The sequence below is a fragment of the Vulpes lagopus genome, chromosome X (assembly GCF_018345385.1).
Source record: "Vulpes lagopus strain Blue_001 chromosome X, ASM1834538v1, whole genome shotgun sequence".
NCBI lineage: Eukaryota > Metazoa > Chordata > Mammalia > Carnivora > Canidae > Vulpes > Vulpes lagopus.
Genome location: NC_054848.1, coordinates 70,492,560 through 70,508,938, shown reverse-complemented (window position 1 = coordinate 70,508,938; position 16,379 = coordinate 70,492,560). Strand labels below are relative to the sequence as shown.

General features: G+C 34.0%; 1 protein-coding gene across 6 annotated transcripts in view; it reads right to left on the bottom strand.

The window, feature by feature from the left end:
* Window positions 1–16,379, bottom strand: part of DIAPH2 (diaphanous related formin 2) — a 1,156,455-nt gene that overhangs the window by 578,254 nt on the left and 561,822 nt on the right. For all 6 annotated transcript variants that reach the window (XM_041741554.1, XM_041741555.1, XM_041741556.1 and 3 more), the window contains one exon: window positions 1,957–2,058. In XM_041741554.1, the coding sequence (XP_041597488.1) occupies window positions 1,957–2,058 (102 nt within the window). The remainder of the gene's footprint in view (window positions 1–1,956; window positions 2,059–16,379) is intronic.

Here is a 16,379-nt window from a genome sequence, read left to right as displayed (position 1 = left end):
GTATGTGATCTATTTTGGAAATCTATCTATGAAAAGCATGTGTGTTCTGCTGCTTTAGGATGGAATGTCTTGGATATATCTGTGAAGTTCATCTGGTGCAGTTTATCTCAAAGCCCTTGTTTTCTTGTTGATTACCTGCTTAGGTTATCTGTCTATTGCTGTAAGTGGGGCATTAAAGTCACCTACTATTACTGTATTATTATCATCAATGAGTTTCTTTGTCTTTATTGTTAATTGATTTATATATTTGGAGGCTCCTAATTTGCGGGCATAAATATTTATAATAGTTAGATCTGCTGATGGATAGACCCCTTTATTACACCTTTCTTCATCTCTTGTTACAGTCTTTGGTTGAAAACCTAGTTTCTCTGATTTAAGTATGGCTATTCTAGCTTTCTTTTGACATTCATTAACATGATAGATGGAGGCAGCCCTGGTGGCTCAGTGGTTTAGCACCGCCTTCCACCCAGGGTGTGATCCTGAAGACCCGGGATTGAGTACCACATCAGGCTCCCTGTATGGAGCCTCCTTCTCCCTCTGCCTGTGTCTCTGCCTCTCTCTGTGTGTATCTCTCGTGAATAAATAAATAAAATCTTTTAAAAAAAAAACATGATAGATGGTTTTCCATCCACTCACTTTCAATCAGCAGGTGTCTTTCGGTCTAAAATGAGTCCCTTGGAAGCAGCATATTCATAGATCTTCTTTTCTTTAACCATTCTGATTCCCCATGTCTTCTGATTGAAGTATTTAGTTCATTTACACTCAGAGTGATAATCCAAAGATATGAATTTAGTGCCATTGTGTTATATGTAGTATTGGTGTTTCTGGTGATGGTCTCTGGTCCTTTCTAGTCTATGATGCTTTTGGTCTTTTCCACTCAAAGATTCCCCCTAAAAATTTCTTGTAGGGCTAGCTGAACGCTTTTAGTTTTTGTTTGTCTGGGAAACTCTTCAACTCTCCTGTTCTGAATGACAGCCTTGCTAGATAAAGAATTCCTGCCTTCATATTTTTTACCATTCAGCACATTGAATATATCCTTCGACTTTATTCTGACCTGTCAGGTTTCTCTGGACAGATCTGCTGCAAATGTGATTTGTTTTCCACTAAAGTTTAAGGATTTTTTTTTCTGTTGCTGCTTTCATTGTCTGTGTATTTTGTGAATTTGACTATGATATGCCTTGTTGATGCTTAGCTTTTGTTGGATTTAATAGGTCTCTATGTTTCTTGGATTTTGATGTCTATGTCCCTATATTAGAGAAGTCTTCAGCTATAATTTGAATGAACAAACCTTCTGTCTCTTTGTCTTTATCTTCTGGGATTCCTTCCAAAAGGTGGTAGTTTTCTAAGTGTTTAATTGCAGTTTTTGTTCTCTGAGACCTCCGATTTTCTTGGGTGTTCAAAATAATTTAATAACTACCTAGCTGTGTTTGAGAGCCCTCACAAACTTTGGATCCCCCAACTTCTCCACCATTTTAACTCCTTCATGAGGTTCACTAATCAGTTTTAAAGTTTAGTGGTAACAATTTAACTTTCTGCCAGCACAATATTTTAAAGGCATATCGATAAAAGAATTTGCCCAATGTGACCAGTGAATACTCCAAAACTAAAACACCCAAGCCTAGGCAGAAAAGGGAAAATAACACTCTTTTAAACTATGCCTTATATCTCACTCTGTCTTTTAACAGTGCTAAACTTTAAGTATCTTCCAAAGCTTTATTATTCATAAGTTTCATCTGACCTGAGGAAGACAAAATTATGGTCTTCATTCTGGCTAAAAGACAAAAAGGCAATTCAAATCATGTTTGGGGAAAAAAAAAAACAGATCATGTTTGCATGCAATTTTGTTTCTAGTGGATGCTAAATATACCTGTTAAAATCAGTTACAACTTTGTTTAAAAATATTCAACAACTCATCACCATAATTACTACCACCCCTATTTAGAAAGTAACACATACACAGATTCTGGGCCATTTTGTGATCCAAAATTCTCAATTCTTTCACTTTCTTCTTTGCAGGCAAGATCTTCTTTTCTTCTGAAGCTTCTACATTCTTTTGAACTAAAGGAAAAACATTTACCCATAAAAAATAATGGTATTATTCCAATCACACAAAATAAATTAGTAAGGCATATTAACTACATTGATAAAGCTTATGTGAAAAATCAATAAATGTATTTATTTCATTGTATTTCAATATAATATATTGAATAAACATAATAATATAGGTCTATATAGAGGTTTACTTAAAAATTAAATATCAGCACTTAAGCAAAAAAGATAAGCCAAATAGTACTAAAAATCAATTACTACTTTTTACCTAATGTGCAACATTCATTACTCCTTTAACAGGATTCTACAGCAGCACTGAAATTAAACATATAGTAAAATCTCCCTAATTTGGACTAATTGAGGGAAAAGGCAAAATATGCATTCATCCTAAAATATGCTAAATTTTAGACATGTCTTTAATTCAGTGTAACTGCTTTTAAGTATGTAAAGCAATGCTAACTGCTAAACTGGTTGCCATATAAAAATTCCTGCTGAGATTGCTTTGAAGAATAAATATGAACCATTTGCAAGTTGCACAACAACAGTACGATTTACATGCACATAATTAATGGACCTGAAACTCTGAGAAGTAGAAGTGCCAAGGAGTGGCTTCCCCCCCACTCCCTCCACCCTCCGCCATAACCTCCATCAACTCTCACCCAGAAAATGCATCCCAAAAACCAAAGTAAAAAAACAATGTGGTTATCTGCTATGAAAATTAAGCTTTATGGCAAATCCCTAAACTCTCCTATACAGAAATTCTATAGCTACCATTGTACTCATGTGTTGGCAGTTTATGTCTTCTAATATAAAAATATGGTTGTAGATAATGGGACTGTTAAAAAAATGTGAGAAAAGTAAAGCCAACATTTTTTTTCATTCAAGTAGTGATATGCTTTTGTCTCCAAACTCATGCTACTAAACTTCATCACTGAATCATAATACTGCTGCTTATTACTTTTAAAAATATAACTTAATTTTGAGGAAATCAATATTTTCATTATTTTATCTGGTTTTTGTTAAAGAGCTTACAAATGAGTCACAGATTTTCTTTAGAGGAAAAGCAACACACAACCACAGTACATTTTTGCTAAGCTACATGTTCATAGATGTTACTATCTGGAAAACTTTCTATAAACATTATAGGATGCATTAAATACTGCAAGTCCATTAAGACCCCATTGTTTTAGTGGTGCAAGATATAAGAAAATGAAGTGAACTTTGTAGAAAAAAAAAACAAAAAATTAATTACCTGAATAACTCAAGTCTTAACATTTAGTTCTAAGATATACCACTATGACTTATCTAAAGTAATGCATAGTGTAAGCAGACTAGATAATAATTACACTTGAAAATCATAATCTCAAGTAGTTTGCCATGTGTATTCAATACAATAAAATTATTGCTACTCATGGTAACAAAAATGAGTTTTAATATATTTCCCTTGAAGTGGTCATAAATGTTTCTCAAAGAATCATTCTAAGAGCACAGTGTCTTTCTTGTACAATAATCAGCATTTTAATTTATTCTAATTTTTAAGTCATGTCAGGTTAACACAACTCTATAGAAAAAAATGACAGTCCAAGAATCATACCCTTTGTTAATAAAATAAGTATCTGAATAATATTAAAATTACTTCTAGAATAATTCAGAAAAATTTTCCCAAAGAAATAGTCAAGAAAACTATTCTAAGCTTCCAATATGTCTTAAACCCCACTATGGGAAATTAGTTAACCAAGTACATATAGGATGAAAATGCTGTAGTGTAATAGATATTGTAAGATTTTCTGCAAACTAACAAGACTCCAGAATAACCCAAACATACATAATGCTCATTTTGTATGACTTCATATTTTTGCATTTTTTCATTAAAATATATTCCAACATCTCCCCTTTTCAAATGAACAATTGTTTCAAATTAAGATTAGATGCCTTAAGTATCTTAAATCTTAATATATTTCCCTTATAGTATGCAAATTGGCTTTAGCCTAGGTTGTAGAAATAAGAATTCCATGATTGGGCACCACTATTTTGAGAATTACTAAAGCAAAGCTAGGTTTTTTTTTTCAATTTTTTTAATGATTTTATTTATTTATTCATGAGAGACAGAGACGAAGGCAGAGACATAGGCAGAGGGAGAAGCAGACTCTTCACAAGGAGCCCTATGTGGGACTTGATTTAGGCCACCCCCCCCCCATCACACCCTAAGCAAAAGATAGTCGCTCAACTACTAAGCCACCAGGCTTCCCGAGCAAAGCTAGTTTAAAACAGTTCCCTAATTAGACAGCCTTTCACAAACAATAAAGGTTTTTGCTATCATTGTCTTTAGCTTTCTTGTCTTTAGGAGCATTCCTTAGTGATCACAACCACAGGGTTAGATAAATAAATACTTTGAAGAGAGGTAGTAACATATGAAACTTATCCCCAGATAGTACTGAAAGCTTCATATATTAAAACTGTCCTGTTTCCATGACTACAAAATGTTACTTGGTGTATGGAGGATGCATTTATTACATATATGTTTCAAATGCTTTTAAAAAGTAAATACTCCATAGCTTTAGTGAAACAGGGGCAATAACTTGATTAAAATTTGAATAGACATTTCTCCAAAGAAGACCTACAGATGGCCAACAAGTATACAAAAATATCCTCAATATCATGAGGGAAAGACAAATAAAGCCACAATGAGATATTACCTCAAACCATTTTTTCATGTTTTTAGAAATATTTTATTTATTTATTTATTTAGGAGAGCACAAGAGAGCACAATCAGAAGGGAGGGGCAGAGACAGGGGGAGAAGCAGACTCCCCGCTGAGCAGGATCCTGGGATCATGACCTGAGATGGCAAACACTTAACCCATGGAGCCACCCAGGTAGTCCTCAACTCACAGATCTTGGAATGGCTATTATCAAAAACTAAAGCAAAATATTGGTGAGGGAGTGGTGGAAGAATTGGAACCTTTATACATTGTTGGTAGAAATATAAAATGGTGTAGCTGCTATAGAGAACAGTACAGAGAGTCTACAAATAATTAAAACTAGAAAAAATTAAAATTCGAACTACTAAATGATCTACCAATCCTACTTTTGGGTATATAACCAAATTAACTGAAATCAGAATCTCAAAGAGATAGCTATACTCCCATGTTTACTGTAATATTATTCACAAAACAGTCAATATATGGAAAGAATCTAAATGTCCATCAAAAGATCAAGGGATAAAGAAATGTGGCATATACATAAAATGAAATGTTATTCATCTTTAAAGAAAAAATCCTGCCTTATATAATAACACGGATGAACCTGGGGAACACTATGCTAAATGAAATAAGCAAGTCATAGAAAAGTACTGCATAATTATGAAGCACCTAAAATATCAAACTGATAGAAACAAAGAGTAGAATTGTACAATTGTGGTTGCCAGGGACTGAGGGACGGGGAAGTGGGTAGTTGCTGTCACTGTTCAATGTATATAAAGTTTCAGTTTTATAAGATGAATAAACTCTAAAGATCTGTGGTACAACACTGTAGCTAAAGTTAATAACAATGAGTAGTGCACTTAAAAATTTGTGAGCGGGTACATCTCAAGTTAAAAGTGCTTACACTATAAAATTTATAACATAACTTAAATTATAGTAATTTTCTTATTTGAAATTACTTGAATAGGACTGGAGAGATTTTTTAAGTCTCAATATAAAAACCTAAATAATTGATTTTGTCATCCATGGCCCTATGGTCCTCACATTCATAATGAAGCCTATAATCAAATGTGATCTCTGCATCTGCAAATGAAAAACCGTATAGCCACTGATTTTGAATCAGATGGATTAAATTAATTTCAGTGATTCAATTAAATTGGTCACTGCTAATTGACCAAATAATAATAAAACATAAAATACTGTCTGTAGAAATATGATTTTTTTTTAAATTTTTTTATTTATTTATGATAGTCACACACACACAGAGAGAGAGAGGCAGAGACACAGGCAGAGGGAGAAGCAGGCTCCATACAACGGGAGCCCGACGTGGGATTCGATCCCGGGTCTCCAGGATCGCGCCCTGGGCCAAAGGCAGGCGCCAAACCACTGCGCCACCCAGGGATCCCGAAATATGATTTTTAATAAAGACATCTGTATTATTATGTTAACATCAAGATACTAATTATATAAGATAAAGGGTCCATTTAGTATTCTTATATTTCCTTTAATTTATGGATTTTTAACTGCAATTGTTCTATCAATTTATTCCTTCACAACGATGGATGCTCATTAACAAAAATAAACAGGGCTCTAATACTTTCCTGATCTAATTTAGGCAATGTTCATCAATCGCCTATTAATCTCTGCTATCGGGATCCCTGGGTGGCCCAGCGGTTTAAGAACCTGCCTTCAGCCCAGGGTGTGATCCTGGAGTCCCGGGATTGAGTCCCACATCAGGCTCCCTGCATGGAGCCTGCTCCTCCCTCTGCCTGTGTCTCTGCCTCTGCCTCTGTGTGTGTGTCATGAGTAAATAAAATACTAAAAAAAAAGAAATCTCTGCTATCTCAGTGGATACATACATGTGACAAGATATCTGTAAGTTGTTGCAAATATTAAGATATTATAACAGTCCCACTGAATTCTTTGCATAATGATAACTATCATAAATCATAATAAATTATTTATAACTACCTTATCTTAAAATTCTAGTGAGAAAGATTGATTGCTAAAGTCAGCATCAACACTATTCATTAATTCATTTAATCAGCAAATACTTGTTGAACACCTACTATGTGTGAGCTTAGGGACAAGCATATAGAAAGACTTAAGTGTCTACTCATTTTTCTTAAATAGATGGTCATATGTAAACTACTAATTAGGGAAGTATCTCCAAAAGATCTCTAACATTTGTAATTTTCTTTATCCATAATAATATAGTTTGAAAGAATATATGCTTATCACTCAGCAAACTCTCTTATTATTAGAAGTAGTTTCATATTAAAGAATACTGTATCTTAAACCAGCATCAACTGATGTATTACATCATATTATAAGAAATATGTGGAGAAGTAAAAATATGACACTTCCTAGTAAGTATACTAAATACAAACCTAGGATAAATAAAGCCAGTAACAGTAGTGTTAAAAACCACCTAAAATATTTATATAATATATATATATATATATATATATATATATATATATATATATATATGTATCCAACAAGTAAATGCCCAACTTGTTTTAGATATATCATATAAATATAATAACTGTGATCTTCTTATATAAACACATATTTTTCCATTGGTATACAATTCCAGAAGTGATTTTACCTATATGGAAATAATTTTTCAGTTATTAGTTGAAATGGGTGTTAAACTTCAATAAATAACTTCATGTTAAAATGAGTGCAAGTATGAGAATGACAGGCTGGGAAAATCTACTATGATTTCTGTGTGATAGCTGCAATAATTTTTTCATTGCTATTTTCTATTCTTTTAAAGTTGTCTTTATTCTTGAATTTCTGGAAATATAAAAAATTGAACTGAAAATGTATAAAGGAATATACATATATATAAATGTTAAGTATATATTTATATATATAAATAAATATTTATAAATGTGCTGAGTGAAGTAAGTCAATCGGAGAAGGACAATCATTATATGGTTTCACTCATATGGAGAATATAAAAAATAGTGAAAGAGATTATAGGGGAAAGGAGAGAAAATGAGTGGGAAAAACCAGAGAGGGTGGCAAAACATAAGAGACTCCTAACTCTGGGAAAGAAACAAGGGGTAGTGGAAGGGGAGGTGGGCAGGGGGATGGGGTGACTGGGTGACGGGCACTGAGGGGGGCACTGGGTATTATACTGTATGTGGGCAAGTCAAACTCCAATAAAAAATATATAAATAAATAAAAAATAAAAAACTATATATAAATATATACATATATATAAATACAAAGAGGAAAGTATAATAAAAAGAACAATAACAATGATAGTACTACTAGTAGTAGTAGTAACCATGATCACAATCATCACAATTACCACCAAAATCAACTTTTATTAAATAATTCCTCTGTCACCTTATATAATAGGTATACCATTGTCATTTTATAAAGGAGAAACTAAGGAACAGAAAAATTGAGTCATTTGCCCAAGATCAAATAGCAAGTAATAAAAAGATGCTCAACATCATCAGTAATCAGGGAAATGCAAATGAAAAGAACCAATGAAATATCATTTCACAGTCATCAAATTGGAAGTAACAAAAAAGTCTTGTAATGCCAAGTACAGATGAGGAGGCAAAGAAATAATAATTTGATTGTGCCAGCAATGGCAGTAAAAATTAGGACAACAAATATAAAATAAATATTCAGTAACATCTAATACATTTAAGGTGTGCTTACCACAAGTATAACCCAATCTTTCCATTTATGGGTCAGTCAAGAAACAAGGATGTTTACTGCAGCAAATTAACAACAGTACAAAAACTGGAAATAATCCACATGCCAGGGGGTTATGAAATGGATAAATAAATTGTGGTATATTCATAGAATACAACTCAGCATTTATAATAACTGTACTACAGATAAAAATTATAATAAGAATAGATCCCAATTACAATTTTTTTTTTTTAACTTTTATTGGTGTTTAATTTACCAACATACAGAAAAACACCCAGTGCTCATCCCGTCAAGTGTCCACCTCAGTGCCCGTCACCCATTCCCCTCCAACACCCACCCTCCTCCCCTTCCACCACCCCTAGTTCGTTTCCCAGAGTTAGGAGTCTTTATGTTCTGTCTCCCTTCCTGATATTTCCCAACATTTCTTTTCCCTTCCTTTATATTCCCTTTCACTATTATTCATATTCCCCAAATGAATGAGAACATACACTGTTTGTCCTTCTCCGATTGACTTATTTCACTCAGCATAATTTTGAATGAAAAAATAAGAGTCATGGAAAATATTGTATGCAGCATAATAGCATTCATCTAAATTAAAAATGAAACAGAATAATTTTATATATTCTTTATAGAGTGTATGTATGGGTATACAGATACATATATAAGTAAATATGTATCAAAATTTTAAAAACATGAAATAGATACTTAACATGATAATGCTTTTCTTGGAGGAAGAAAGTGGAACAAGTAAAATCCTGGAAACTTCAATTTTATCTCTAATGTTTTATTTGTTTAAAAGCAAAGATCTATAATAAATATAATGAATATTAACATTTATTCATTCTGAGAGGCTGGTACATAGGTGTTTCCTATATTAGCCTATGCATATTTCCATTTTTTAACATAAAAATAAAATTTGTATCACCAGATATATATATTATAATATATATTTATACTTTTAATATATATAATATATAATACATAATATATATATATTTACACTTTATAAACTCTTAGCTTTGACAATCCAGGGACCAAGGGTATATAGGAAATCAGAAACAATAGGGGAGGGAATAATAAAAACTACAGGTAAATATTAGTCAGTTTGGTCAGCAAGCACAATTTTGTTTTCAACTGTTTTTGAATCTACTTTGTGAGGAATAACATATTTACCAACCCTTGAGAGGGAAAGCCGATCCAATATGCAGTAGGAGATAGTATTTCCATCTCTTCTTATGTGCTGCATATTGCAACTGTGAAGCTTACCCTTTCTGTGCTACCTACAGCTGTGCATTAACTAAGGCACACCAGAGAAAGGTAGATTTCACTCTGTCACCTGCATAGTAGCCAAAACCATAGGAATGGCATTATGAGTGTTCCTGAAGTTTACAGCACCCTAAACAAGACTAATGGTTCTAACAGTGGGAAAAACACATACATACCTTGTAATGATTCCCTAATTAAGGAATAAATCCTACTGGTCATAGTTTATTGATTTTTATTTATTTTTTTTTAATTTTTTTACTGGTTATAGTTTAGACAAGAACCTCCAAATCAGGAAGTACACATTACTGCAAATTAACTTCTGGAAGACTAATATACTTGTACACCTGTTCATTAAGGAAATTGCTGAACACTGCAAAGTGTCACCAGAATACTATGCTTAACAATGTGCATAGCTAATGTTGTATATTTTCAATTGGGTCTCAATAGCTCAGCATGTAATGATGTATTTTAGGGAGGACAAATAAAGTTGACTTAGAGGTTTTTAGGGAGAATCTCTCCCTTGTTTGAAGTGATACTTTAAATATCAAAATGGAAATATGGTTCTTACTTCTCCCTAGCATTTGACAAATGAGGTGGTAGAAGATATTCCTGTTAACCTTTTATCTTTGTGAAGTACCTTATTCAAGCTATAGTTAATTCTTTTACTTGTAAGTTGGCTCTGACTTTCCATGTGAGGACTGATATTTTTCTGGCCATCCCACACACTCAAATAATGTCCTGTTATGTTAAATTTCCTAATTCATGGCACAAATCAGTAAACCCAGCAATAAATCCCAAGAGCTAAGTGTATCAAAGTTGAGTGCTAAGAAATGCAACAGTAGGAATTATGACGATAAAACCAGCACTGCTAGACTAATAGGGCATTTTTTGTTGAGAATAGTTTAGGTGTTCATCATATTCAGGTTTTTCTTTTTTAATCTGGTCACCTCAGTCTGGTACAAGTCCTGCATACAATTTAATTAAAATGCAAAAGGTAGTTAACCTCATGAGCAAGACTGAACAAAATTACACCCTGAAATATTTGTAGCCATTGTCAACATGACAATGTGGGATTTTTCACTCTGGGTTTCACATATAACTGAACATATTTGAAGGTCAGTGCTATACATCTCATCAAGGATTTACTTATTTAAGTGAAGGATCACTGGGAAACTATGTATCCTAAAAGAAGTTTCTCATCTCCTGGATATTTCTACCTGATTGTCTAGTAAGCTCCTTAAATTTAGCACATCCTATGCCAAATTCCTTTTCTTTATCCTAAATCTGCTCCACCCATAGTCTTTTGCATCTCAACAAATGGCAACTCAAATCTCGCGAATCATTCAAGCAAAATATAAACATGCACATGCACACACAGACACACAGACACACAAATGAGTTTTCATTGACTCTTACCTCTCACAGGCACATCCCATTCTTTGGCAAATCTAGTATCTGATCACTTATTATCACCTCCATTTCTACCTAAGCATTTCAGGTCACCATTACTTGTGGCCTACTTGTAGTCTAATAACTCATCTCCCTTCTGCCCTTCTTCATTCTATCCTGTCAATTCATTTCATTAATGTTTTTCTACTGCTCAAAACCCTCCAAATGGCTTCCTGCCTTAATCAGAATAAAAACCAATGTCCTTACAATAACCTAGAATATCCTACTTCATATTTCATGCCCCTTCCATAACTGCTCTGATCTCATCTCTTGCTATTTTCCTCTCTTTCAGTCCAGCCACACAAGCTTCCTTGCTGTTCTTCAAATATAGCAGAACAACTTCCACAACAGAGTCTTTACACTTAATATTATGCTATCTCGAGGTCTTTCCTCACATCTTTCAGACCTTTATTCAATGTTACTTTCTCAACTGAAATTTTCCTGATGATGTGTTCAAAATCACAACTCCACCCTTTTGACACATATTTTCCTCTTTGCCTGCTTCATTTTCCTCCCAAGCAATTATCGGCATCTGACATAATTAGTTATTTTATTGTCTATACCTTCTACTTTGATGTGAGCTCTATTAAAAAGAAGAATTTGTCCCTGTTTTTATTTATTTTATTTTTTATTAAAAATTTTTATTTTTTATTATTTTTTTTATTAAAGAGAAGAATTTGTCACTGTTACATACTATCACCTAGGATCATTCCTGGAAAAAAATAGGAACTACAATTATTTTGGAATTTATACTTCATATATATTTTTATTTGTGCAAGAGGATCTATGTAAATGTTATATACTCCAGTATTGTTAATAGAAAAGAGATTATATGTGTTCATGTATTGCAGACAGATTTAATAAATTATGGTATATTGGGCATTGCTTATAATAGCAGAAGATTTGAAATGACCCAAAAGCTCATCATTAGAAGAATGATTAAAACTACAGTATGTCCATTTAATGTACCATTCTGCTGCTATATCCAAGACTAAGGATGATCATTATAGAATGATATGGAATGATCTTCAATAAATATCATTAAACGAAGCAAAAAAGTTATACATGACTATACAGTACTACCATTTATGGAAAAAAAGAGGGAAGAATATATATATTCACTGGTATATACATAAAACATTTTTGGGAGGAAACACAAGACATTTATTATATTAGTTACTTCTAGGGAAGGAACGAAGTAGCTCAGGTACAGAGATGAGACATGAAATTTCCCTCTATACTATTTTTTGTGCCTCTTGAATTTTAAAAACCATGTAAATATTTTATCAATTCAAAAATGTATAGAAAAAGAAAGAAAAGGAACAAAAGGATTTCACCACTAAGATGTCTCTAATATATGAGTGCATAGGACAAAAATGTTTTGTGGTACAAGTTGGGGGGAAATTACTTTGTGCACTTCAGGATGCAGCATAGAAATGAAGCCTAGTCTTCAAATGACACCATCAATAAAGCAGAGGAAGAATAAAGTAACACATATCAAATGGTGATGTAGACCTAGAGTCTGAGAGGCATATCAAAATGTATTAGTGAAATTCAAATAAGCAAAATTTTAACAACATAATGATGTGCAAAGGCGGGGGGTGGGCTTAAGGATTCACTGCTTTCAGCATGACTAATGAATTCAATCTTCACAACTGTATTATGTTTGATAAACATATTTTTTTAAGATTTATTTATTTATTCCTGAGAGACATAGACTGAGAGGGAGAGGCAGAGACACAGGCATAGGGAAAGGCAGGCTCCTAGCAGGGAGCCTGATGTGGGAGTCCCAGATCCCAGGATCTGAAGCTGAGCTGAAGGCAGGCGCCCAACTGCGGAGCCACCCAGGCATCCCTGATATGCATATTTCTTATAACTAGTCTCAACATATTTGTTTCTTATTCATCACTTATAGTTTATAAAAGAAAGTAAAATTGCAACAAAAATATTAAAACACCTGCACAAACATTTCCTGTGCAGACCAAAACAAAACAAATAAAACCCAAAGCTAGCAGAATCAGAACTGTTGGTTGGTATATGGCACTATCATGTCTGTAAAAATGGCTGAATTCATTGCAAAAAAACAAAAAGGCAATTTAAGAGTTTCAATAAATAATAATCTCTGCAAAGGATACTTTGAAGATTAAACATACAAAATTTAAGGACTACATAGGTATTATATATATATAAGTAGGTCTCCCCTAAAGAATTCTCAAACCAGCTGAAGAAACCTGGAGAAGACTAGCTCCTGCAAGACCAATTTAGGTGTACCATTCATACAATGGTTTTGTAATTTTTGTTCCTATCCCCAGATTCGTATGACCAGGAAAATTCTGGGTATACATAGTAATTAAGAGCACATATGCAACCACCAGCAGCACTCCATTGGATGAATTTCACTTATAACTTTGAAAAGCAAGTATTTGTATTAGTCTGCTCAGGCTGCCATAACAAAATGTCACAGACCAGGTGTCTTAAACAACAGGAATTTATTTCTCAAAGTTCTGGAGCCAGGAAATATCAAGATCAAGGTACTGGGAAGGTGGGTTTTATTCTGAAGGCTATTCCCTTTGTGTGTATGCAGGGAGAAAGAGAGTGAGCAGCCTTGGACAATAAATAACAAATGAGAATGGCAACAACTGATTAACCTCTGTCTTACAAAAATACCCAGTGGGATAGATTTGGCCTGCTGTAGATTGACAACCCTTGACATAAAAGGTCTTCATTAAGTATTTGGTCCCTTATCCCCTTCCTTTGGCAACTGAGGGCAATTTATTCTTGCTTCAATCTTTGGAAATGTAACTGTTCAACATTTTCCTTGCAAAACAGCATATAGAAGCACCTTAATATAATTGTTAATTAGTAATCCTGTTTTCCAAATACCATTCTCATAATCAAACATATTTACACACCTCTTGCTTTTTTTTTTTACCTCTTGCTTTTTTTAATGTACCAATCCAACAGGGATCAAAGATTCTATCTCAAACCATAACTGTGTCTTATTTGTTCCCTACATAGTCTCTTACAATTTTATCCTGCCTACATGTAAAATGACTATAAAAATCAGCCTTAATAAAATTATAAAATTAGTTTCTACTGTCCCATCAATACGAGGTAGAATGAGAGCTTATAAAGAGCTACAATGTTTGATAATGCTTAACTTGTGGGATGCCCGAGTGGGTCAGTGGTTTTGTGTCTACCTTTAGCCCAAGGTGTGATCCTGGAGTCCCGGATGCAGTCCCACGTCTGGCTCCCTGCATGGAGCCTGCTTCTCCCTCTGCCTGTGTCTCTTCCTCTCTCTCTGTGTGTGTCTTTTATAAATAAATAAATAAAATCCTTTTATAAAAAGATAATGCTTCACTTGGGATATGCTGGTTTATGATGGAATGGAATCTGAATTCAATAAAAGGAACACATTAATAAGATCTTTGAATTTCATATAATACAGTTCTCCTCATGTACAAAACAACATTATTGCATATCTCAATATGGTTTGCTGCTGGCTGAGCTCAATAGGAAACAATCATAGTTACATTGATTCTGTTTCCCCCTTTCTGATTCCAACTAGTTTCAATTTTATTTTTCAGTAGTAATTTTCTTTAGTTCAGAAACCACATTAGTATATTCTATTGAAGTCAAAGTAAGCTTTAGAAAAAATTTTGAAGGGATCCCTGGGTGGCTCAACGGTTTGGCGCCTGTCTTTGGATCGGGGTATGATCCTGGAGTCCTGGGATCGAGTCCCACATCGGGCTCCCTGCATGGAGACTGCTTCTCCCTCTGCCTGTGTGTCTCTGCGTCTCTCTCTCTCTCTCTCTCTCGCTCCCTCCCTCCCTCCCTCTGTCATGAATAGATAAATAAAATCTTAAAAAAAATTTTTTTTGAGAAGGATAGGAGAGGGAGTACCTGAACTATTCTTTCTTTTCTTTTTTTAAATCAATTTTCATCTATTGGCGACTTTCTATTTGAGACCATTTTGTAAATGTGAAAATACATGGTAACTACAAAATTTTCAAAAGAGCCTAAAGTTATCCTGTTTTTAGGCAAAACAGACTTATGACCCTATTGCTTCTCAACTACTATCCTCTCTATTATGGCTATGAAAAATGTAGAATGCCTGAAATCATCATTGCCCTGTCCTTCCCTATGTTTTCATCTACTGGTAATCTGTATTTAAACAAACCTAGAACTACAGAATCAGATTATCAGAATTTCTTTAGATTGGTCCTCAGGATCTGTATCTCTTAAAAACTCCCCAGGTAATTTTGAATATTAGTAAAGTTTGGAACAACAGCTCTTTTTCTTTTTAAAGATTTTATTTATTTATTCATGAGAGACACACAGAGAGAGACAGAAACATAGGCAGAGGGAGAAGCAGGCCCATGCAGGGAGCCTGATGTGGGACTTGATCCCGGGTCTTCAGGGTCATGCCCTGAGCCAAAAGCAGATGCTCAACTGCTAAGCCACCCAGGTGTTCATGAAACAACAGCTCTATGGCATATAACACAACAATGTGTGGATAGCTCAAAATACTCTCCAAATTTTAAGTGCAATGATCAACAATAGTAAACCATGAAAGTCCTCTCTGTAACTTCTTCTAAAGTCCACAATCTAACACTAAGGCAATACTGGGTCAATGGCTGAGCACATAGTAGTGACAAATAGTGAGATTTTTAAGAGAAAGCAAAGGAATCTCAAGGCAACTCTATTTATCTTAAAAGAAACTATCAACTAGATAACTTCCTTGGGGGCAAGGATCTTGCATAGAAATTTTAGGAATAAACAATAATATATTTCATAAATTAATTTAAAATATGGATATATATAATATACACGAAAATTAATATTAGATACTAATATCACTATCCCCTTATATAGGTGTAGTTGTCATAATATGAGGAAAAAAAGATTTAAAGAACTCAATGATTTTCTATTGAAAAGGAAAGCAAAGGAAGGCTGGGAAGATGGAGGAGCAGGAAGACCCAAAGCTTGCCTCCTCCCAGAGATACAACTGATAACACACCAGGAAAAATAACCCAGAAAAAGACCCAAAGAGCAGCAGAACAAACTCCACAACATTGAGAAGAGGCCACATCAGAGAAAACAGTAAGGGCTAACACATGGTCTGAGAGCTAAATGGACCTTGGCCCCCTGAGATCTGGAGGGAGTCAGTGGCATCATCGCAAGGGGCAAGAAACACATTATCAAACCAGGGAGACTTCAAGCGGAAGATA